Raw genomic sequence first — 25,625 nt, 5'->3', positions numbered from 1 at the left:
CTGCAGATGGTGACTGCAGCCATGAAATTAAAAGACGCTTGCTTGCTCCTTGGAAGAAAAGCTATGACCAACCTAGACAGCATATTAAAAAGCAGAGATGTTACTTTGCCTACACAGATCCGTCTAGTCAAGGCTATGGTTTTTCCAGTAGTTGTGTATGGATGTGAGAGTTGGACCGTAAAGAAAGCTGAGCACTGAAGAATGGATGCTTTTGAACTGTGGTGTTGGAGAAGACTCTCGAGAGTCCCCTTGGACTGCAAGGAGATCCAACCAGTCCATCCTAAAGGAAATCAGTCCTGAATATTCATTGGAAGGACTGATGCTGAAACTGAAGCTACAATACTTTGGCCACCTGATGCAAAGAGCTGATGCTGGAAAAGACAGTGATGCTGGAAAAGATTGAAGGCAGGAGGAGAAGGGGACAACAGAGGATGAGATGGTTGGATGGCATCATTGACTCGATGGATAAGAGTTGGAGAAAGCTCTGGGAGTTGGTGATGGACAGGGAAGCCTAGCTTGCTGCAGTCCATGGGGTTGCAAAGAGTCGGACATGATTGAGCAACTGAACTGAAGTGATATGCTCGTGACTTGTGCATGTTAATATATATATATGTTATCCTTTAAGTTAAAAGTTTTTAAAAAGAGCATTAGTAGTTTTTAAGGAGACCCGTACCTCAGTATTTAATATATCATAAACCCTGTGGTGTATTGGAGCTGGCCTGTACCAACTTCTGAGAGTCAGTTATTAAATATTCAGTAATTTGTGAGCTGGTTGTTAAACTCCTGATAGTTCAAGGCAGCCACGGTGGGAGTATTTATACCAAGTGCTTACACCTTGGAAAGCAGGGTGTGTTTACCCGTTGACTCTGCACTGTCAGTTTGCCTCAAGCCACTGCATTTACCCACCTGTGATGTTCTGACGACAAGATGTCCAATAAAGTTCTCACGATGCGGTGACCTAAAACGCAGAATGAAAATAGATGTTTTTGTGGCATCTAGGCTTCCCTGGTGGCTTAGATGGTAAAGAATGTGCCTGCAGTGAGGGAGACCTGGGTTCGATCCCTGGGTTGGGAAGATCCCTGAGAAGAGGGCATGGCAGCCCACTCCAGTATTCTTGCCTGGAGAATCCCTATGGACAAAGGAGGCTGTAGCCCTGCAGGCCATGGGGTCACAAAGAGTCGGACACGACTGAGCTACTAAGCACACAGCACACATTTTTTAATTTACATAATTACATGGCTTTAACGTTCTGAGGTTTTATTCATATATTCTTTTATACAAATAATCCTAGGTTCTCATATTAACGTATAAGTTTCTGTCCTTTGGTATATTTTGGTGTACTCCTTGTTTCCAGTATGTGGTGTATTTTTGTCAGTCCTGTAAGCTTATTTTTTTAAGATTTGCTTTATCTTAAGTTTCAGTCTTGTCACTTGTTGTAGTGAAACTTACCTTTCTTACAACATAACATTTCCTTTGTTGTAAGAAAAAATAATTCAAGCCAGAGGCAGTGAAGCAAAGTTAAGGACTGCTCTTTTTCACCCAGGCCCCATCTATTTTCTATAAACTTATCAGCATATACTTTTTCCCTTCCAAAGGTTTTATTGTGTGTATACACACCTGTGTATTTTTGTTACTTTTTAAAACACAATACTATATATTCTGTCCTGTAACTTTCTTTTTTCACTTACTCTGGTATGTCTTACCCTTGGACACATGTATTCATCTCTTTCTTTTTAATAGTTGAATAGTATCACACTATATAGAGCCATCAGAATTTTTTTATTTGTTCCCATAGATGTGTATATGAGTTGCTTCCGCATTTTTTTTTAAACCTTTATAAATATTACAACAGTGAAAAATCCTTATAAAAATACCTTTGCCGTTTTGGGCAAGTTGATGTGGGATTATAAATTCCTGGTAATTGAATTGCTGAGTCACAGAACATGTGCTTATTTAAAATTTGTAAGAGTCATTTCTAAACAGCACACCTAAGTGCGCAGGAGTGTGTCTGCACCCTCTCACTGATCCAAGTGTCATTTCTCTCTTCTTTCCAGTTTCTTTTTCACATCAGGTTACCTTTTAAGATACTTTTTTAAATGAGCGTTTTCAGAAAGTTAAATGTTTTGTCACTAATAGAAGAAACTTTTATGGCCCATAGTTAATTTTTGTTTGAATTTATTTATGGTAGTCTTAGCCTTTTGGGAGTTTGTTTTAATTCACTTAGGTTTATCAGTTTTACCCTTATGACTTCTGAATTTCTTTACAGGTTTAGTGACATCACCCTCACTTAGATTGTGGGAATAGACACCTGTATACTCTAGTTCTTTCGGTGCACTGTTCACATATTTACTTAACCTAACAGATGGTGACTGCAGCCATGAAATTAAAAGACGCTTACTCCTTGGAAGGAAAGTTATGATCAACCTAGATAGCATATTCAAAAGCAGAGACATTATTTTGCCAACAAAGGTTCATCTAGTCAAGGCTATGATTTTCCTGTGGTCATGTATGGATGTGAGAGTTGGTCTGTGAAGAAGGCTGAGCCGAAGAATTGATGCTTTTGAACTGTGGTGTTGGAGAAGACTCTTGTGAGAGTCCCTTGGAATGCAAGGAGATCCAACCAGTCCATTCTGAAGGAGATCAGCCCTGGAATTTCTTTGGAAGGAATGATGCTAAAGCTGAAACTCCAGTAATTTGGCCACTTCATGCGAAGAGTTGACTCATTGGAAAAGACTCTGATGCTGGGAGGGATTGGGGGCAAGAGGAGAAGGGGACGACAGAGGATGAGCTGTCTGGATGGCATCACTGACTCGATGGACGTGAGTCTGGGTGAACTCTGGGAGTTGGTGATGGACAGGGAGGCCTGGCGTGCTGCGATTCATGGGGTCGCAGAGTCGGACACGACTGAGCGACTGATCTGATCTGATCTGATCTGAAGGTTTATTTCTTTGTAAGAAGTGCAGCGTAGATTCAAATGAGTTGCTTGTGTCTTGTAACTCTCCAAGATTATATACTCTTTGGTAAAAGACAGCTGGGTTTGAACCTGGATTTCTTCTATTTCTGGTGTGTGATCTTGGAAGTTACCTATCTTCTCTGTGCCCCAGTTTCTTTACCTGTAAAATGAGTTGTATTTTCATATAAGCACTTGGTATACTGATTGGTACCTAGCTAATATTCCCTAAATGTTATCTGATAATTACAGTATCAGTACCATTTGTTGAATAATCTCATCCTTTCTACTAATTTTAATGCCACCCAAATCATGTTAAATTTTTAATGTGCTTTTGCATCCATTTCTGTATTTCTGACCTTTTACAATGGAAACCGGTAAGCTACTAACCACTGTTAAAGAATTCAGAGCCACGTGTTTATGTGTGATAAAGGAATGCTGAAATGAACTTACAAAGAGATGCAGAAACTGGTCAATGAACAAGGCAGTGATTAATTGCATTCCAGCCAGGCAGAAGTAATCTGCGTTTCTGTAGACAAGAAGACTTGGCATTATTGTCAGTTTTCTGCAACTGACAGTGTTGTAAAATAGCTCAGAGACACCGAATGGTAGTGAACCCAGACGATCTAGCAGACAATCTGTTTTTTCTTTTACTCATTTCAAAATTGTATTCCTTTGCTTTGCCTACATCTTTTTTCCCCCTACTAGTGCCTGACTTAATATACATAGTTTTATAATATTTATAAATATTGGAATGGCATCTCACTTATTTCTATTGTTTTTTTTAAGGGAATTTTTTTTTCCTGGCTGTTACTTCATTATTAGTTTCCAAATGCTCGTTAGAAGCATTTCATTAATGAAAGCATTCTGATGATTAAGGTTGGAAATTTGTTAGGTGAGGATAGATTAATTTTCTTTTGGGTTTATTTCAGATAATAATATAGAAATGAGGAGTTGACACTTTCAGATCATCTCTTCCCACCCCCTAATTTTGAATCTTTTTATCATGAAAAATATCAAACCATAGACTAAGAGAAAAAATGTCGTTAAACCCCATCACCCAGGTCCAGAACTTACCAGTTCCTCACAGCTCTTGTTTCATCCTCAGTCCTACCCATTCTTACGCTGGATGCCCCAGATCCACATAGGGTCCCACATAGTTCATCAGTTAACCTTTTATACGTGTGTCTGAAAGATAAGGAGACTTTATATTAATACATGAGTGAAATACAAGTAACACATCCGAAAACTTAAAAAATTTAAATATCAGCTGTTCCCCATTGTCTAATATTTTTTTTTTCAAGCTTATTTCTTTGAATCAGGATATAAGTAAGAGCCATACATTACAATTTGTTGCTGTGTCTTAAATCTCCTTTAAATAGCCTTCTAGAGCTGGTTTTTTGAATTTGTACAAAGATGATTAGTTGTTTAGTTTTGCTTTTAATCATTTTGAAGTCACGGCTTACAAACCGTTGGATTTGTTTTCAGTTTTAGCAGTGATTCTTCCTGATGGTCTCCTGTGCTAACCAGGGGAGCCTCTTCCAGTTGCTTCTGATTTCTTCCGACATGACCGAGGAGTTTCTTGATAGCTGCCTTGCTCTCTGGTATGACAGGGTGTCCAGGGCAACTTCATATGTGCTCTGTCCTGACCTACAGCCAGGCAGCCATTTCTTGAAGGAGAAGTGGTGTCTAAAGATGCCAGTCTGGGCAGCTACTCATTTAATAAAAGAGGATACTGGCAGCAGCTTCTCATTTAACAAAAGAGGATGCCAGTGCCGTGCTAATAAGTTGATAGGTTTGCTCAAGTCTTTTAAACAGACTTAGCATCTGGATATTTTCTCCTAACTTTTGGACTAGCACATGAAAGCTGTTAAAGATATCAAAAATGTGTGTTTCTTGCTATATCAGATTTCAGAATACTATATTAAAATATACTCTACTAATTGGAGAATAATAAATACACATTTAGAAGTTTTAAAAGGAAGTAACTTGTTTTTCTTTTGAAGAATGTTATCTGAGATAATAAAGTTGCATTTGAAAATTAGACTACCTGATGCCGTGCAGTGGTAGTTTCTTGATCATGGAGTTTATTTGATACAAATTATTTAATAGTTATGTGAACATTTTCAAATAATATTATCTTTTCCAACTGTTAAGGTAGCATGTAGGTTTGTGTTTACCCAGAAAGAATCCAGGTTCCTGCAGTCATAGCTCTTTCAACCACAGCATTTCACAGGATTCCTGTGGACAAGATTTCTTGTATTTCATGGGTTACTCAGTAGAACTTGCTTGCTGGGAATTCTTTAAAAAGAAAGTATTTGCATAAGTGTTATGTACGTAGCTAGTCATTTTGAACATTTATTCCACTGTTGGAAGGTATTTTTGCTTGAATAAGAACTTTACTGACTCTTTGTTCTAAGAAGCCACACAATCTTACATTCTTGATGGCAGATCTGCTGTTAGTGAAAACGATGATTCCTGTAGGTATTTAGTACTTCTGTTTTGTTCTCGATCATTCTGGTTGTCTCTTTAGACGTGTCACAAGCAGTGTCTCTTGACTGTTTTTTGTAACATTTTCTTCTCCTACAGTTATTTGTGACAGTCACATCACTTAGCTTGTCTTGAAAGTCATGTTTTCTTTTCTTTTTAGGAGGCACTGGCTACAATTAGACTTCTTGATGTCCTTTGTGAAATGACCGCTAATACTGACCTGCTCGGCTATCTGCAGGTTTTTCCTGGCTTGTTGGAGAGAGTGATTGGTGAGTGAAATATCACACATAGTGTTCTTTTGAATCAAAAAATCTTTGACTCGTCATCCTATAGTATAAAGTTTAAACACAGGTCCTTAATGTTGAGTGTATTGGTCTTCTTTTAAGATTTTCTGGAATATTTCTTCTTGAAAGGACTCGTCGTGTTCCGGCAGCAGCTTTTGCCCCTTACGCCGTTTATCGCCTGCTCAGTGGGTGGGGACCCTCGTCCTCTTACGCGGGCGCCCAGAGTGGTGGCCCATCGGTAGCGCTTGTGACGGCGGTGGCGGGTGGGAGGGCCATGGGGAGACGGGCCTCAGGGACGACGGTGATTTCACGCTACTGTCGTTTCTCCAGTCTTGTTAGTGAACTTTCCCAGCTTCACTCAGGGAACTTGAAGACATTGCCTTACCCACAGTAATTACGTATTCCCTTCTTAAAGGAAATTGTTTTAAACGGGAAGCTATTGTTTGAAATATTACCATCTTTGCTAAAAAGCTGTGCGAAATAAGTTCAGTTATTTTGTAAGTAATAAGTAGTAAGTTCACTTACAACCTGTTGCTTGTGGTTAGCCATGCTTGTGGTTGCTGTTCACTGTTGGCTTTTTTTTTCCTTTATTAAGACAGTAAACTTATTCTGGAGACCCATCTTCCAAGAAAGATAAATTGGCGTCTAGATGGGTAGAAGAGTTAGCAGTGAACTTTAGAAGATGTTTAGAATCTCATATCAGCGTTTTATTTTGAATGCAGTGCTTTCAGTGGTAGTTAAAATAAGACATCACAAAACTGAGAAACTGAATTATTGCGGGAAAAGCATGCGTTTGGAGCCTGAGCAAACGTGGGTTGTCAGCCCAACTGCCAGCCCAATGTCTCTGAAACTGGTTTCTTCATTTTAAAGTCAGGAAAGTGACCTGCCTTTAATGACTTCATTGAGAGTGGTAAATGAGATAATGTGGAAACAGTTTATAAAACCTCTGGAAGATTGTCTACTTTACAGACTGCCTATAAGCATTTCATAGAGTATAATAGTATTAAGGTATTTCTTCTGAGTGTACCCAAAATAGATTAATAGAGAACTTTTGCTGCCTTCTGATTATCTGAACAATGGGAAAAAAAATATCAGCATGCTTCTTGATTTCTATCATATGGCTTGTTGCAGATAGGTACTGAAGCTTGGGGGCATCCATGGTGGCTTAAATGGTAAAGAATCTGCCTACAATGCAGGAGACGTAGGTTCAGTCCCTGGGTCGGGAAGATCCCCTGGAGGGAGAAATGGCAACCCACCCCAGTATTCTTGCCTGGGAAATCCCATGGACAGAGGAGCCTGGGGTGGCTGAGTTGGACACGACTGAAGTGACTTAGCACGCACTGCAGTTTGCACTTAAGTGACTGTAGTTATCACATGAGTGCCTTCATAAAGAAGTTGGATTTGGAAACCTTGTACTAGGAAAGATGGAAGAAAATTTTTAGCTGACTTTTCTGTGTGGATAAATAGAAAGTCCAGGTCGGGATAATCATTTTGGCTTGTCACCCCCCAAGTCAGCGTTATGGTAAATTCCAAGGCAAACGCTGAAGAGCCTTCTAACCATTACTTTGATGAAAGCTTTCAGTATCTGTGCGTGCATGTGTGCTAATTCCCTTCAGTCTTGTCTGACTCTTTGCGACCCCATGGACTATAGCCTGCCAGGATCCTTTGTCCATGGGATTCTCCAGGCAAGAATACTATACCTGTATTTTATATTAATCCATTAAAATACATTATATTTATTTATGAGAATCTAGTACAAAATAAGGGATTCTTAAGAGTCCCTTGGACTGCAAGGAGATCCAGCCAGTCAATCCTAAAGGAAATAAGTCCTGAATATTCTTTGGAAGGACTGATGCTGAAGCTGAAACTCCAGTACTTTGGCCACCTGATGTGAAGAGCTGACTCATTGGAAAATAACCTGATGCTGGGAAAGATTGAAGGTGGGAGGAGAAGGGGACGCCAGAGGGTGAGATGGTTGGATGGCATCACCGACTCAATGGACATGAGTTTGAGTAAGCTCCGGGTGTTGGTGATCGACAGGGAAGCCTGGCATTCCGCAGTCCATGGGGTCACAAAAGAGTCGGACACAACTGAGCAACTGAACTGAACTGAGTACAAAACAAAAATTTTCCTGTGGAAAACAGTTTATCCTTTCTGTTGTAGACCTTCTACGCCTGATTCATGTGGCCGGCAATGATTCTACAAACATCTTCAGTGCCTGTGCTTCCATTAAAGCAGACGGTGACGTCTCCAGCGTGGCTGAGGGCTTCAAGTCTCACCTCATTCGCCTGATTGGGAATCTGTGCTACAAGAATAAAGATAACCAAGACAAGGTAAGGTTCTTAGTATGCTGTATACATATACCACTTTATTTAGAATATAGTATTTAGGATTTAGAATCTATTCGTTTTCTGGAGATCAAGCTTTGAAGTGCTTAGAGAGTAGCTTGAGGTATATGTATACGTGTGTGTTTCCGCAGCTTGACATAATGTGTCATATTTGTTTGTATTAGGGTTTCTATCTTTTGTAATTTTTGCATTATATTTGCTCTGTGTGTTTGAACCAGTCTCCTTTGTATTAAACAGTCAATGCTTGTCCTAAGCCTGTGTGTTTGAACATACTACTTATTATATGGAGCACGTGAGTGAAAAATAGAACCTAGTAATTTTCAAGCACATAGTAGACATTTAATAAACAGAATTTCTTTTGGACCATTATCTTAAGAAACAAGCGAATCTTAACTTACATCTGTGCCCTGCATTTATGCATCATAAGCATTTCTTCCAGATACTCTGGCGTGGACATAATGTTTAAGTGTAAATCTCTGAAAACTCAACAGACTGCCGCTGGAGACCTCTTTTGTGCTGAACAGCTGAGGGGTAATTGTATCGCTGATATGAGAGGATGATAAAAAGAGAGAGCAGGAGGGCTGGCCGGCGTGCTTCCCTTTGAGCAGCCTGCCTGTGTCTTTCCAGAGCTTTGCTTTTGTTTGGTGGCGTTTGTTTTGCTCTGTCAGATACTGAACGTATGTGGGGCAGATTATGTTTTTCCAAGATGGCTGCAAAAATACCAATCATTCTGTATGTATTCCTGCAATGTGACTTTGCCACTTCCCTCTCAGAGGTTAGATTTATTTTTCCATCCTCTTGAATCTCGATGACTAAGGCCTGTGAGTGTTTTGAATTATAAATTATGGTGGGAGGGATCCAGTACCGCTTCTGGTCTAGCTCTTGACCGGTTGGGTAGATCCCATATCTAGCCTCTTAGAGGCCAGTCATCACATAAGAAGTGCAGATTCCCTGAGATTACCACGTCCACATGGAAAAGCCCACATGGAGGAGCATGAAATGCAGCGAGGAGAGAGAAGGGGGCTGGTGAACAAGCCCCGGGGCAGCAGGCACAGACGTGAGAGGCTATCTTGGAACGTTTTATGTCATTGCCCAGTTTCTTTGTTCCAAGCGCAGTTCCTCAGTTGCCCAGCTGATGCATGAATCAGGGACAGACTGCCTGGCAAAGCCCTTTCTGAATTTGTGACCTATAGCATTGTGAGTAAAAGTAAAAGTTTTGGGGAAAAAATAAGTTGTGTAGGTTCTGCTTCTGTTAATGGCCCTGTAAGCTACTATTGGACTGATCCTCCTGCACGTAGTAAACTCTGGACAAAAGACAGCAATGTGAAGACATTCCAGTTTGATATAGTTCGATTTTGGAGTCGAGATGACACTTGGATGAAGGGCACAACAGAGTGTGCCACGTGGGGCAGTTAAAACTCTGATAGAAAATCTATAGTTCTTTTAGCTTAAAGAGTCAAAGGACAGTTTGGAGCAGCCACAGCTTTTGGAAAGTGAAAGTGGAAATCCTGGAAAGAAGAAAGTAAGCCCTGCACACTGTGTACCAACCGCCCGAATCTCTGCCGGCGCCTGAATCCAAGACAGCGTCAGGCTCCAAGCAGCAAGCTGGGGATAAGATACTGACACTGAGACTTGAGCCGCCAACTTGAGTCGCAGTTTAAGTCCAACCAAGGTAATTACCTACTGAGACACATAAGACACCAGTGTTCTGTAGAGGAATATAATAGAACCTAGAGTTTTCCATACCATAGCATTCACAATGTCCAAGATAACTTACAACCCAAACTTACATGAAACACAGGAAGATATAACCCATTATCAAGACAAAAAAGATAGTGGAGATAGACTGTGTGATGACATAGATGTGGGTTTTAAAGCAGTTGTAACTCTGCACAAGGATGCAAAGGAAATCATGCTTCGAGTGAATGAGAAGATCGCTTTTCTCAGCAGCGAAATAGAAACTGTATAAAAGAACCAAACAGAAATCTTAGAACTGAAAAATACAGTGTCCAAATAAAATATAAAAATTTTACCGAATGAAGTTAACAATTCAATAGAGAGGACAGAGGAAACAGTCAGTGACCTTGGAGACAGAGCAGCAGAAGTCATCCAGTCTAAAGAGCAGGGGAGAGAAGAGACTGGAAATGGAGTGGCCCTCCTCAGATGCTAAATCCCGGGGTAGTATGTTGCGCGTCATCGATAACTGGAATCATTCCTGCAGGACGTGGCGTGGACACGCTGGACAGTTTGCCCTTTTATATACGCGCTTGCTGTTTCAGTGACTCATCTGTGAACAGGCACGAGTGGAAGACTACTAATCCACCCTTGGAAAATTACTGGGCTGATTTTTATAAGAGAAAGTTGATGGAGAATAAAACACTTTACCTTTTTAATGACCAAGACTGCCTTTCTTCAGGAGCACAAAAGAGGTGGTTTTCTTGTGTTTAACTATTCTTTTGTTGCTAATTTGGATTGCCTTCTTAAAGGAACAAAATGTAGTAACCCTTAAAAGGCTTATGAAATAACTCACTGAGGTCGGATCAGATTGCAGCGTAAGTAAACACGGAGTGTGCCCCAGGGCTGCTCTGGAGAGGTCGTGGGACTCACAGGAAGTCAATGGTGTGTCCTCGTGTGCAGTTGCTGATAGCTCTGCTGACTTCTGAGCAAACACTCTCGAAGGTATGAAGGCGTTCGTTCTTTGAGCGTAAGAATGCCTCTGTTTCTCCTACGTTTTTCACCTACACCAACAAAAAGCTCAGCCTGAAAGCATTGCTTGTGGGATTTTGCTCTCCTTCCAAAGAAGCTATCACAGCACACAGCCGTGACTCGCTGGGCGTCAGCCGTGCTCGGTGATGCCACAGAGGGTGGAGCTATCACAGCACACAGCCGTGACTCGCTGGGCGTCAGCCGTGCTCGGTGATGCCACAGAGGGTGGAGTTCGTTCTGGAGAAACAGGTGGTTCTAGAGCAGGTCCTTATCACCATGCTGTTGATTTTCGTTATAGCATCTGGATTGTCTCACTTGGCTGCAGCTCGGGGCCTAGAAGGTCGTTTGGCTCTTTCTCCATGACTAAAGATATGTGTTGGGGGGATTTTATATCATCAAGCTTAATGAAGTTAATCCTTCACCCAGAGGGGAAACGGGGCTGATGGTTTGTCGAGTGTCTGCTCTGTCCAGCTTTGTGCTTATGAACATGTGTTACCCTCTTTCATCTTTGCGTCAGTCCTGGAGTCAGGTTCTGCCAGCCACACTGCAGGGAGAGGCCACCAGTTAGTGATCTGCAGAGTCCAGAGCAGAGTGTAGGTTTGTCTGCGAGCCTGGGCCTGTGCTCTCTCCCCTCTACTATGGAGCTTCTCGTCTGGAAGCTTTCCAGGGGTTTGGGGAAGATGTCTTAAATAGACTTCCTGAGTGACCTGAGACCGTAGATGCTGGAGGCTAAGCAGGCTCCTTGGGTCCGAAGTCGGCCACCCTTTTGCAGCTCACGTCTCTGTCTCTGAGTCTTCCATTCCTCAATTGTGGGTGGCCCTAGCCTTGGGGACCCTTAGATGGATAAGGCAGACCAGCCTCTCTCCCTGTGCAGCTTCCCCCTTGGAGCACTGAGGGACCACCCTTCCTTGTTGAACCAGAATCCCAGAGTTATTGGCACAGATTTCCTGCAATCTTCGTGCACTACTGATTGTTCTGAGGTTTGGTCAGAAGTCATTTAAGCCCAGCTAGGTCTCTGCTTATCTGTGTAACTTCGTTCATTGCATTGAGTGTGGTGCCCACCTGCGGATGGCTCCCCCTGTGATTAGTTATGTGACCCTTTCTCTGTTACAAAGGTCATTCCTCTGCATTAGTTCTTTGGAACGTTTTGACATGTCTCTGGCAAGGCTGAAAAGATATTGTCATCATTTTCTGAATGAAGAAACTGAGGCTTAGAGGGACTAGATGTGGTTTCATTCAGCTGGCATGTGTGGAATGGACACTGCTATATGCTGCATGATCCCCTTAGTAGGGAGGCGTGCAGGGGTGCCCGCAGCTCCAGCCAGAGTCCCTGATTTGAGGGGGAGGGCACAGTGGGGGAGGAGCAGCCCTCTGTAAACTCAGATGGGAGCTGGCCTGTGCCATAGTAACAGGAAGGGTGATAATCTTTTCCATTTGTGTCCATGGGCAGTTTTTAGGAGGGGCAGGCTGCCTGGTCTGCAATTGAAAATGTGCTCAGAAATTTATCTTCCCCGATTTTCTGTGCGTCTTAGCTCTGTACACATGAGGAATTTCTAGATTTCCCTTTCCCTTTTCATCGTAGGGAAACGTTCTTATGTACAACGCCTAGTGTATTGTCGAGTGTCTGCTCTGTCCAGCTTTGTGCTTATGAACATGTGTTACCCTCTGTGATCTTTGCATCAGTCCTGGAGTCAGGTTCTTGCCTTGTGTTTTGTGCTCAGCTCACATGGTGTGTCCCGCCACCTCTGTGGTGGTTCGTTCACTTGTAGACCTTTGTGGACCTGAAATGGAGATTGTATTTTGGTTTCTATTGTGAGAAGCACATGGGTATTAATGCTGCAAACATGACGAAAGCACTCTCCGGCTTCTTCTTTGTTAGAATAAGGAATGTTGGGTTTAGTTTGTTGCTTCCTCATTCTTCTTCTCTTCGCTGTTGTCATGAACTCTTTAAGTGGATGCTCATTATTGAATAGAAGAAAGACCGAACACAGTGTTTGTTCTTTTCATAAAGCTGAATGCATTCTTCACAATGGATGAGCAGGTGATCCAGTTTCTCTACCTTCTCCCCGACACTGCCCCCCTCACCCCAAGAAATCATAGTGACTGAGGTGGGCCATCCACTGTTGTGGCTGAATTCATTGTGCTGAAGATTTTGTGGAAATGCTGTTCAGTGTCTTCTCTTCCCCCTTCTGCTCCCGATTGAAAGATTGCTAGCTTTCACACATATGTTTGATCCCATGTGTTCAAACATATGCACCCATAAAGCTTTCATTACAGGCATGACTTCAGTTTAAAAATAAGTCCGGTGTATATGAGAAGGTTCACTGTGTAAAACTCTTTGGCCACTTGTCTGTTGTGAAGGCAGGTTTCATTTCTATATCTTCGTGATGCATTTCCCAGTAAATGTTTTACCCACTGTGTGACCCCCAGCATCTAAATTGTACCTGCCACATACAAGCATTCAGTAAATGTGTCTTGAATGAGAATTTATTTTAAAACATCTGTCAAGTGTCCACTACATACTGAGCACAGTTGTTGATGCTGAAGATATAAAGCAAGTAAGACACACTCTTCCTCTTCAAGGAACCTACATTTTACTGTAAAATTTCCTGACCGTGTTTGCAAACAAAGGCAGTTAAAATAACTTTTTCAAACAAAAATGAATATTCCACTAAATGCTGGCTTTTGTAATTATTTGTAGTTTGCCTTATTTTTATTTGATTTATCCATAGCCACATTTTAGACTGTAAGGACATGTGTTAATATATAGCATAAAATATTTGCCAGTTGTTACAAATTTTAATTCAAAGTTTAAGCTTTATAGCTCTGATTGCACTTTTTTCATAAAGTTTTAGACTAAATAATGATTGTTAAACATTCATAAGAGGATTATTTTTACGTCCCTTTTTTGAGGGGGAGGACTAGCTTTCACATCCATATGGGAGGAACCACAAACAGGCAAACCATTATATCCTTTTTCAAAATGATTTCTTTCTATTTGAAATGTTCTTAAGCAGCATATTTGCCTGTTAAATCATGAAACTTAAAAATCTGTTGCTCTTCCCTAATTACTTTCTAGGGCGTTGCTCTTAGCGGGGGTCAGTCCGTGTTTTATACAGCATTACTGGCTGACTTACTAGTTACCCCGACAACTGACAGAGTCATTTATTTGTCACAGTTGCAGAGAAAACACCACTGACAGGCGTGTGCTAGTGCTCTCCTCTGTGCTGCTCTCAGTGGGTTTGGGGATTCCCAGGTGGTTCAGGGGCAGAGAATCTGCCTGCTGGTGCAGGAGACATGGGTTCGATCCCTGGGTTGGGAGGATCCTCTGAAGGAGGAAATGGCAGCCCACACCAGTATTCTTGCCTGGAGAATCCTGTGGACAGAGGAGCCTGGCAGGCAGCTGTCCATGGGGTCACAGAGTTGGACACGACTGAGCATGCCCGCGTGCAGGTCAGGTGGGTTTGGGTGGCAGTGCCTTTGATGCTCATTCCTTATGCAGGCAGGCATCTGCCTTCTTGGCCTGTGCTCGCCCTGTGTGGATGTCCCAGCCTGCACTCATCCCACTGACCTTAATTTAGCCCTCAGAACTGAGGGTCACAGGATGCTTTCTCTGCAAAACCATCTGAGTTCAGTGCAGGGAAGCTTTCTACTCTGTGCTCGCCTCTCTACCTTGTCTGTCTGCTCCTTGTTACTGTCATTCCGTCACTCAGTCATGTCCGGTTCTTTGTGACCCCGTGGACTGCAACAGGGCAGGCTTCCCTGTCCTTCACCATCTCCCAGAGCTTGCTCAAATTTATGTCCATTGAGTCAGTGATGCCATCCAACCATCTCATCCTCTGTCGTCCCCTTCTCCTCCTTGCCTTCATCTTTCCCAGCAGTGATAACCTCTAGCTTTTTAATACACTGTCTAGGTTTGTCATAGCTTTTCTTCCAAGGAGCAAGCATCTTTTAATGTCATGGCTGCAGTCACTGTCCACAGTGATGTGGGAGCCCAAGAAAAGAAAATCTGTCACTGTGTTCCACTCTCCCCCATCTATTTGCCATGTAGTGATGGGACTGTGATCTTAGTTTTTGAATGTTGAGTTTTAAGGCAGCTCTTTCACTCTCCTCTTTCACTCTCATCAAGAGGCTGTTTAGCTCCTGTTCGTTTTCTGCTATTAGAGTGGTATCATCTGCATATCTGAGGTTGTTATTTCTCCCAGCAATCTTTATTCCAGCTTGTGTTTCATCCAACCCGGCATTTCTCATGATGTACTCTGCATATGAGTTAAATAAGCAAGATGACAGTATATAGCCTTGGCATACTGCTTTCCCAACTTGGAACCAGTCCGTTGTTCCATGTCTGGTTCTAACTGTTGCTTCTTGACCTGCAAACAAGTTTCTCAGGAGGTAGGTAAGATGGTCTGGTATTCCCAACTCTTAAAGAGTTTTCCACAGTTTGTTGTGATGCACACAGTCAAAGGCTTTAGCATAGTCAGTGAAGCAGAAGTAGATGTTTTTCTGGAATTCCCTTGCTTTTTCTGTGATCCAGCGGATCTTGGCAGTTTGATCTCCGGTTCCTCTGGTTTTTCTAGATGCAGCTTGCACCTCTGGAAGTTCTTGGTTCATGTGCTGCTAAAGCCCAGCTTGAAGCAATTTGAGCATAGCCCTGCCAGCACACGAAGTGAGCGCGGTTGTGCGGTAGTTTGAACACTCTTAAGCATCGCCCAGCTCCCCTGCTCTCTACCCCCTGCCCCACCCCCCAGTTTCTGTACGTGAATGTAGCATCAGTGTTTCTAGCTGACATCGCAGCACTTGTGAGTTGTTTCTACTTAAGACTTCAGTGTGATGCACATACACTGGCCACCGGGCAGAACCATGACACACACAATTTGATCTGAGTATCACTCAGGTTTCACTTTAGCGAGTAAAAGCGATTTCTTCCTGGTCACCCACAGGCATCACCACCTTTCTTCGCTCCTCCCTTGAGGACTACTCCTTCATGAAACCCTTGCCCTAGATCTTCTGGATGATAATGGTTAATCTGCCCTCTTTCCCAGGCACATATTTTTCTGCTTTTACAGGAAGCTTTAATACCATAACTCTATGCCTGACTAACTGGGGAATTCCAGGTAGGCTATTGAAAGTGTCCTGGCATTGAGTCCTCCTGGCGCTGGCTCTTCTCTCTTCCCTTGGCTTGTAACATTTGGCTCCATAAATATGAGTGATGTATCTAGGGAAACCTTACAACAGACAGAAAGCTTGGGATAGTGCGGAGAATCCAGACAAGGCTTAGAGAAGCCCACACGACCTCTTAATTTCACCACCTTTTAGCTGTACAGTATAAATTTGGACAAGTGACTTGACCTCTCTGAATCTCAGCTTCTTCACATGTAAGATGGAAACAGTCACACCTGCCTTAGGGGTTGGAAGGATTGAATGTGATCGCTTACGTGCAGAGCATTTGACAGTGTGTCTGGTGTCACTTAGCCACCTCCTCCTTCCCCCCACACCCGCCACCTCCAACCCCACCGTGAGTGAGTGGCTGTGGTTCGTGTCAGCGTCTCCCCACTGTGGTTATTGAAATAGACGTCTGAGCGCAGCATCTCACAGTATTTAAAGACCATTCCTTGCTCTTGCTTTGTTGTTGCTGGTTAGTTGCTCAGTCGTGTCCAACTCTCTGTGACCCCTTGGACTGTAGCCTGCCAGGCTCTTCTATCCATGGCATTTCTCAGGGAAGGATACTGGGGTGGTTTGCTGTCTCCTTCTCCAGGAGATCTTCCCAACCCAGGGATCAGGCTCACACCTCCTGCCTTGGCAGGTGGGTTCTCTACCACTGAGCCGCCAGGGAAGCCCACTCTGTGTTTATTACTTTTCTAGTGAATGGGACTTTGGGGAGGAAGCAGAGCGAAAGCATAGCATGTGAATCTTTTTTTTTTTCCCTCTTTAGTTTGACTACCAACCCTTTCTCAGTTGAATTCCCCTTTTGTTATTGTCGAGTAAAGAGCTGAAGGGTTTTCTGTGTGGATTCCAGAATTGGTTCTAGCTCAGTCCTGAGAGTGTTTTAAGGGACTTCTGAATTACAGGTTTATGGCCCATCTCAGTTAGACTGTGTTTTCCTCTGTCGGAAACTAGTTGCACAGAATCCCAGCTTATTGATTTGAAGATTGAATGTATAGACAAGAGCTGGCTTGCTTAGAATTCCACATCTTTTGTAATGTAATCCGAGTTCAAGAAATATGTCAAAATTCATAAATCAAACCGTCACCATTAGTTTCCTGAACTTATAGTTCCTGCTGCAGTAAATGAAATTAAAATTCCTAGCTAGAGGACACATACCATGGTTGAGTGTGTTGCAGCTGTCTGTATCTTGTAGAGTGATGAGCTCTTCTTCTGCAGAAAAGGTTTAACATTATTTCAAAGGAAGAGTCATGCTGAATACAGAAATACAGTGCAACTCACTGTTGTCTGTTTCATACTAACCAGGCTCCAGCCCATGCCAGGCTCTGCCATGCTGTGCTTTCTCCTCTGGTTCCCACCGTTGTCTTCCTCAGAGACTAAGCTCCTTTGCAGGCAGGACACACCCAGTCTGGTTTAACACCTGGCATACCACCGAACTGCAGTGTGAGGAGCAGTGAGCAGAGGGTGAGAGCCCTGTTTTACTGGTTGGTCAGACCTTGGGTGGTTGAGTTACTTGGAGCAGTAGTAACAGGCTGACCTCTGACCTCCAGACCCAAACTCTGCTGTGCTCCACCACGTCCACATTTGCTGGAGAAAGAGACACTTGAAATCCTGGACCAGCACGTAGAAGCCTGAAGGAGGGGCGTGCTCTGTAAAGCAGTGCGCGCGGGGCTGACTTTTTCTTGGCAGTGATTGTATTTCTTAATTCCTGTTGAACTGTTAGTCCATAACTTCTTCAGACTAGTGTAGAAAACTGCATTTCAGGGATATGCGTATTTCTCAGAAGCATCATTTACATGTTTCTTAACATACCAAAAGAAAGAGTGTAAAAGTCATTTCCCTGGGGTGGCTCAGCAGTTTGTAAAAGCCTGGTGGAAAATTCCGTTTTCTTTGCTAGGCCAGGTGGTCAGTTTCTAAACAATAAGGGTTTTAAATGGATTTGTGTTCAATAGTAAAAACCATTATTTTCAGTGTCCGAATTAAGAGGTATCTGAGACTTAGGTGAGGGGCAAAGCAGCTGCGTTCCTAGATAAAAATATGGAATATTGTAAAGATACTTGTTTTTAGACTCATTGTTTGTTAACTGTTCAGCCAATTACAGTCCCCTGAGGGGGGAGCTCAGAATTTTGAGAAAACATGAAAATAATGGAGGAATTAACGGTATTAAAATATACTTTAAAGTTAAAATAACAGTACACAGAAATGTGTTGTTTAGTGGACGCGCGCATAGAAGCAGACACCTGAGAAGTTACAAGAAGTGAGCATGTGACAAGGAAAGCCCAGAAACCCAGAGAGGAAAGAGAAGTTTAGTGTGAATATGAACCAGACATGATTGATTAACTAGTTGGAAAAAAATCCAACTTCACCCATAACAAACACCAGAATAAATCTGAAATTGATTAAAGTGTTAAAGATAGAACTGCAGACATAGATACTATTTAGTTGATTTTTTAGATTAAGCAAAGACATTTTATGGATTAGAAATAGTGAAGATTATTCTAGATTTCACTATAAGTAAATGAGACACTCTGGCTCAAACCAGCCTAAATAGGTTTAAACCTGCTGCTACTGCTGTTAAACCTGGGTTCTGCTCAATCATAGCTGGGTGACCCTGAGCAGAGTATTCAACCCCTTTGCAACTCTGTACTCATCTTATGGCAGAGCAGCTGTGAGGGGTCGATTAGATTATCTGTGTAAAGCATCAGGTAAGCGCTGCGTCATGGTCAGCTGTATTTATGCGTATGCCGACTTCAGTATTGTAGATGCTAGTAGAAACAGTCTACTTTTCCATCCATTGGGGCTGTTTTGGTCAGTTATGGTAATATGGTATACAGCTAATACAATCATGTTTTCAAAAAGCAGGTACCATGCTGGTATGGTGCTCGTGATATCCTGGTCAGTGGGAATTCGAAGTAGGATACAACATTATATCTCATGAGCACCTACTTTTTATGTTTCTGTGTCTGTTATATGTATATTTATGCAAACACATATATGCATGGCCAAATGACCCCAAAGAAACACACTACATTAATAGCAGTTATCTCTGGCTGGTAAAATTAAGGATTGGTTTCTTTTTCCCGTATACTTTTCACAGTCCTCTCTCAAGAGCACTTGGCATTCATGCATGCTAAGTTGCTCAGTTGTGTCCGACTCATTGCGATTCTGTGAACTGTAGCCCATCAGGTTTGTCTGTCTGTGGGAGTCTCCAGGAAGGATGCTTGAGTGGGTTGCCGTTTTCTCCTCCAGGGGATCTTCCCAGCCCAGGGATCAGACCCGCCTCTCTTAACGTCTCCTGCACTGGCGGGTGGTCTTCACCACTCGTGCCACATGGGAAGCCCACAGTCACATGCAGTGCGCGTGACTCGTCTTAGTAAGGAGGACAAAATACTGTTAAGAAAGGAAGCCGGCCCTCATCTTAATAAGGAGGAGAAAATACTGTTAAGAAAGGAAGCCGGCCTGAGTGTAGACTTCCGGTTCTCCTCTGTGACAAGTGTGTACTGAGCTCATTAGCCACCAAGGTTAATTTTTTCTTTGTTGTACTTCAGAGTAGGACACCATCCTGACCCCTCCAACTAAGGTCTGGAGGCTTTAATAATTGCAGTTTAAATTTATTCTTAGTGGAAAGATTTGAAAAAATAAAACATGAGCCTAGGATCTGGATGATTTTGCCAAAAAATAATAGCTGGGTTGGAGGTAGTGCATGGGGTGTGTGTAGCAAATAGAGAGGAGAGAAAACAATAAAGCTTATTTTTCCAAGGTGTGGAACGCTAAGAGGAATAGGAATTCAGATTCAGCCTTTATTGTCAGGACCTCTGATTTGGGTACATTAGCTTTTGCTGAGTGCATCAGTTTCCAAGATTTCTGTTACATATCTCCACTTAATAAAATCGAGTGCTTGTGATACTGTGATATTTCTTTGTATCTCCCCAGGCTTCATTTCTTTGGCTGAATGAGAAAAGTGCTCTTATTGCAAATGTTAGAGAGTTCTCACCTTTTCTAAAAAAAAACATAATGGAGCTGTCTGTCACACATCTGAAACAGTTTTGATCTTTAGCATATTTCGTGGTTTTTTTTTTTCCCCCTCCTGGCTGCAGTTGAAAATTAAGAGGATCAAAGTCACGTTCATATTAAAAGCCGTTTTTTTTTTTTTTTTTAAATCAATACTTGAAGTCCCTATTGGACTGTTCACCTCTCCTGCTTTTAAAAGCCTATTGCTTATCTCGTCCTGATAGAATTTAATTTCAGACCTATCACATTCTAGTGGACCGAGAATGATATTTAGTCTCAAACTGTGGAATTTAGTTGAATTAGAATCTGTTGCTGTGTTGCCGTTAAGAGTAAAATCAGGAATAATTTTGACTCCAAATATGAACGAATGTGCTATTTGGCATCGCAAGAGCTTTTAGTTCAGTTCAACAAATCTGTGTCTGCCGTCTGCTGTGTGGCAGCAAGGACTGCAGGCGCTGGGGCTGCAGAGATGGGTTTGGCCCGGTGCTTACTCTCAGGGAGTTCACACTCAAAGGGGGGAGACAGGTGTGAACATAGGATAGTAAGTGGTGTGTGCAAAGTCCTCAAAATGAATAGTAGAAACTTTCTATCTAAGTGCTTCATATGAAGGGTTCACCTCGGAGCCTCAGCAGGAGCTCTGGGATCTAGGCCTTCGGGGATGAACTGAGCAAGAGGCTGGCAGACCAGAGGGCTGGCCTGGCAGGCAGAATGGCTCCTGTGAGCACGTGTGTGGGGCCACGTGCTGTGTGCTGGACTTCACTGGGACCCAGGGGTGGGAGGTGGGGTAGTGGGGTGATGGGGGACGAGGGAGGGGGCTGGAGAGGAGGGCTGGCCAGCTAGGCAGAGCAGGCCTTTGTTTGCCGTGCTGACGGACTCTGAACTCCACAGGAGACAGTCTCTGTCTTGATAGAAACATTAAAATATCTTTTGTTTCTGAAAACAACCTGTTCTTTTTTCAGATCCTCTTATCCCCTCATCGTGTGCCCCAGCCTCCAGGAACTTAGTCCTGGTTGGATCCCAGATCCCTCCACTCTCCTTTTCTGCTGTGGCTTTTCATTCTCAGCACCACTGATGGTGCATAGTCTGCCCAGTGGCAAGATGTGCCCCAGGCCCCCAGGGCCTTCCCGGGACTACTCCGCCCAGCAGCTGGCAGGGAGCCCAGGTGGACGTTCGCTGCATGAGCCTCCCCCGGACTCCCTGCTTCTGGCCTTCTCACAGTTACCTTCAGTACAGTGTATGGGGATTTTTTTGATTTGGGGAAAAAGTTTAAATTCCATTTTTGTTTACTTACTAAGAAGGCAAGCTTGGTACACTTCTCCGAGTCTCAGCTTCTTGGTAAAATAAGATACCATTGCTGACTTCATACGTTTGTTCTGAGATTAAATTATTTTTCGTGATGAGAACTGCTCTTTATGCGTGCCTCCTCCGTCTTCCTCAGTGGGCTCTCTGGAGGGGTGTTCTGTCTGTCCCATTTGTGCCGAGGCCCGTGTTCCACCACATCGCCTGCCTCTCTGGACAGAGTGTCGGAGGGGCCTGGCTCCCGGAGCGGCTGTCGTCCCCAGCGGTGGCAGTGTCTTCCTTGTGGCTCTCGGTGCAGGCTTCTGGGGGGCAGCACCACGAGCAGGTGCTGAAGAGGGAGAAGGTTGAGCCCTGCTGGTTCCTCCTCTGCCTGGGAGCTGCCAGATGGTCGCTGCCGTCCCTCAGCACAAGGCCCGACTGGCTTCCTCTCGGAGGCAGCATCCTGGAGCTGGGGCCCGGGGCAGGAGAGCCGCGTCAGCCCTCCCGGGGAGGTGCACGCTGCACGGTGCTTGGGCATCTCTGGGGGGCCGCCCTGAGTGGGGCGGAGCCGGGGGAGGCCCAGCTCTCCCCAACCTTTGGTCTTCCCCGTGGTCGGCGTCATGCTGTCAGTTCCGTCATCAGCCTGTATTTCCTTCAGCTTGGGTTTGTGTATGATGCACACACACCTTGGAGAGGAAACACTTCAAGCCCTCGTCAGGTTTTCACCTATTTGTGTGATGTATTTCCGTCTGGTCCCAAGAGCAAACTTGGTGATGTGGTTGGGAGCAGCCAGGACTCTTCTCCTAACTGGGCCTGAGGTCAGTCACTGTCGTCTCCTCCTGTGTCGTTTTTTAGTCGTGGAATCTTGTCCTACTCCTGGCAGTCCCGTTCATGCAGCACAGCCCACCAGGCTCCTCACCTATGGGATTCTCCAGGCAAGAATACTGGAGGGGGTGGCCATTTCCTCCTCCAGGGGATCTTCCCAACCCAGGGAGCGAACCTGGGGCTCTTGCGTTGGCAGGCGGATTACAACGAATGCGTAACAACAAAGGAATCACAGTAATAGAAGCAAGCGTCGCATAGTGCTGACTGACAGACACCTTCCAGTCTGTTTACATTCGCCAGTGCCTTTACCCTCAAGTATTTCCTGGCGGGCTGCAGTCCATGGGGTCGAAAAAAATCGGGCACAACTACCGACGGAACAGCAGCAGTTTCTTAGAGTGGGTGATATCACCCTCATCATACAAACCTGTGAGCTGAGGCCCATCGTGGTTACACAACTTGCCGAAGGTCACACACACAGTCCATAGTGGAGGCCCATGAGAACCCAGGCGGCCTGGCTCCACAGCCTCCCGACGACTTGCTGCTTGGCACTGCGCTTGGCCCAGAGGCACTGCTGGCCAAGTCTGTGTGGTGGTCGTCTGCGGGGACATCGTTAGCCACAGACATGGTGCTTCCTGTTTTCTCCTTACGATCGCAGATTCTATTTCTGGTTGTAAAGGAATGCATGCAGAATATCCACTGTCCGTCTTTCAGGTGTAAGAGTAGAAATGATGCTCTCTGCTTACCCAGCCTGTTTTTAAGTAGTTAGTATTCTGAGTACAGTCTCAGAAAACTGACATTTCCAAAAAGATAACTTCTGTTAAAGAAAATTTTATCTACTAATATATACTATACATATACACACACACACACACACACATTTCCTGGAAAATCCCATGGCCAGAGGAGCCTGGTGGGCTTTAGTCTATGGGGTCATAAAGAGTCAGATACAACTGAGCACACGCCTCTCTCATCATGCACGCCTGAGCAGAGAGGACATGTGTTCTGTAATCATTTAGAGACAATGAACTGTTGGCATTAAAAGAAAATAGCTCAGTAGCTGTGATGAACTTCTTAACGGGTATTTCTGGTCTGTGTTTGACTGAAATTTCCTGCAAAGGCCCTTTGGCATCATGTCAGCCCCTCTGCTGAGAACTGCAGGAAGCCTTGTTCCCCCGTGTGAGCCTGCTTGTTGGGTGGGTGACTGGGGTGTGATTGTCCTTTTCGGGTTGGACTGTTTGTATTATTGTACATCTTATGTTACAAATCCTTCCCCAAGCGACAGTTAGCTCATGTTACTCTCAGACATTTGAATAATTGGTTTAATGTGAGACTAATTTCTGGGAATGACTCATCACTATTTACGTGGTATGAGTTAGTTCAATATTGAATTTACCCACTGGAAAATTCCAACAGGAAACCTTAAAAATAAGTCCCTTCCATGCAGAGTTGGGACAGGAGCGGGCCTGGAGTTGAAATTTCATCTTTTGAGGCCACGCAGGCAGTGCCTGAAGATGGAAGGAGAGACAACTTGAGGATCATAGGTGAGATGAGACGAGAATACAGTTTCAAATGTTTTCTGAAACAGATCACACCCTGCCCCTTTCTGTGGCGAGGACTGACTTGGGTCTGCACCTGCAGCTCTGGAAGGACAGCCTGGGGCCTGGGGGTGTGGAGGAGGCCGGGCTGGGAAGTCTGAGCTGGGAGGCGTGGGGTGGGGGCGTTGACAGAAAAATCCGACTGGGAGCAGGGAGGGGGAAGGCGTGTCCCTGGCCTGCTGGAATTTCAGCCCTGGCAGCTCTCAGCTAAATCCTCCTCTCTCCCCCAGCCCAACCCAAACCAAACAAAAATGTCTCAGAGCTTCAGTGCAGAGAGGGGCAGTACCAGCTGATGGGCAGCCCTCCACCACCACCCCCGCCCCAGGCCCCGGCGGAGGAGCGGCCTCTGTTTCCCGCAGCTCCGGCAGCAAGGCCAGTCAGGGGAGGCCCAGGACAGGGGCCCGCACCCTTATCTTAGTCAGCTTTAGAATTCTGCTGTTTCCCCTCCAGGGCCCCTGGAGAACGTGTTCCAGAAGGAGGGGGGATGTTTCATTGAGCATTTTGAAGAAAGAAAGAAATCAGTCCTTTCTGTAATGCCTTTAAGATGGACTTTGTTTTAATCTTGGAAAATCATTTCTAGCAGTTTTAGAAGAAGATTTTTATAGCATTGGTAAATTTGGATAGGATTTTTAAAAACCCTTTTCACAGGCACATAGGATTCAAGGAATTTTTAGTATACTGACTTTATGTCAGATTGTTTTGAAATTTTAGTTAATGTCAGAATTGTGACTAGAATTCCCATGCAAATTAATGGACATTCTGTTCTCTTTTAAGTATTATTCTCTTGTATAGTTTTTATAAACATTTGAGCTTACCCTTAGTAGAAAATTAAGCCTGATACACTTTTTCCAATCCACTGGACTCATTCAGGGTACGTTTATTAAGTTGGTGTTTATTAGACTTCTGTGTTGGAGAAGGCAATGGCACCCCACTCCGGTACTCTTGCCTGGAAAATCCTATGGATAGAGGAGCCTGGTGGGCTGCAGTCCATGGGGTCGCTGAGACTTGGACACGACTGAGTGACTTCACTCTCACTTTTCACTTTCCTGCATTGGAGAAGGAAAGGGCAACCCACTCCAGTGTTCTTGCCTAGAGAATCCCAGGGACAGGGGAGCCTGGTGGGCTGCCGTCTGTGGGGTCGCACAGAGTGTGACACGACTGAAGTGACTTAGCAGCAGCAGCAGACTTCTGTGTACACTGTTTATTATTTTTAATTATGTTTCTAAAGTGGAAGAAAACACAAGCTCAGCTTCTGTGCTAAGATGTAAAAAATTCAAAATATAGTTGATACTTCAAAATTTGAACTGCAAAGAGGGACTTAAGTATTTGTCACTAGAACACTGCTATCAGAAAGGTCCCCCACAGGGGTTAGGGGATCCCAGCCCAAGTCAGCCCGTCACCCCCCACCCTCCCCCGTCATCTGGAGCTTCCAGCTTCCTGCCTGACGCCTTTGGCTCCGAGTTGTCCAGCCTACTCCCCTCCGTCATGTGCAGTCTGCTTAGTAGGGCTGTTGGAGTGTTACCTGAGCCACATTGCAACTTTTTAGCTATTTCAAATTCACGTAAAAGCTCAAAAAAGCCAGTTTTACTTTTATAAAATTTCAAGTCGTGGCTGGAAATGCTCCCCCTTAAGTGCCGTACGTAATGATCTAGGTTCAAAACATCCGATTCAAAGCTGTTGTTGGTCGCTAAATCGTACCCAACTCTTTGTGACCCCAGGAACTGCAAAACGCTAGACTCCTCTGTCTTCCATTGTCTCCCGGAGTTTGCTCAGATCCATGCCCATTGAGTCGGTGATGCTATCTAAGCATCTCATCCTTTGCCGCCCCCTTCTCCTTTTGCCTTTTCAAATCATTTCCAAGTATCGATCTTGAAAAACTGCCGTTTCTTACAGAATAGCACACCAGATTTCCAGGTTGCTTTGTATATGTTACTGTGCCCGCTCACAACCTTAGACAGTCTCCGGTTAGTGCAGT

General features: G+C 44.0%; 1 protein-coding gene across 1 annotated transcript in view; it reads left to right on the top strand.

Annotated features, from left to right (window-relative positions):
- ATXN10 (ataxin 10) overlaps window positions 1-25,625 on the top strand; it is a 142,118-nt gene that overhangs the window by 57,626 nt on the left and 58,867 nt on the right. Inside the window, exons 8-9 of the mRNA XM_027540514.1 lie at window positions 5,601-5,709; window positions 7,888-8,057. Of these exons, the coding sequence (XP_027396315.1) occupies window positions 5,601-5,709; window positions 7,888-8,057 (279 nt within the window). The remainder of the gene's footprint in view (window positions 1-5,600; window positions 5,710-7,887; window positions 8,058-25,625) is intronic.

Source organism: Bos indicus x Bos taurus, chromosome 5, assembly GCF_003369695.1.
Source record: "Bos indicus x Bos taurus breed Angus x Brahman F1 hybrid chromosome 5, Bos_hybrid_MaternalHap_v2.0, whole genome shotgun sequence".
In the NCBI taxonomy this organism is placed as follows: Eukaryota; Metazoa; Chordata; class Mammalia; order Artiodactyla; family Bovidae; genus Bos; species Bos indicus x Bos taurus.
The sequence above is the reverse complement of the archived record's forward strand: the minus strand, read 5'-3'. Positions and strand labels throughout refer to the sequence as shown.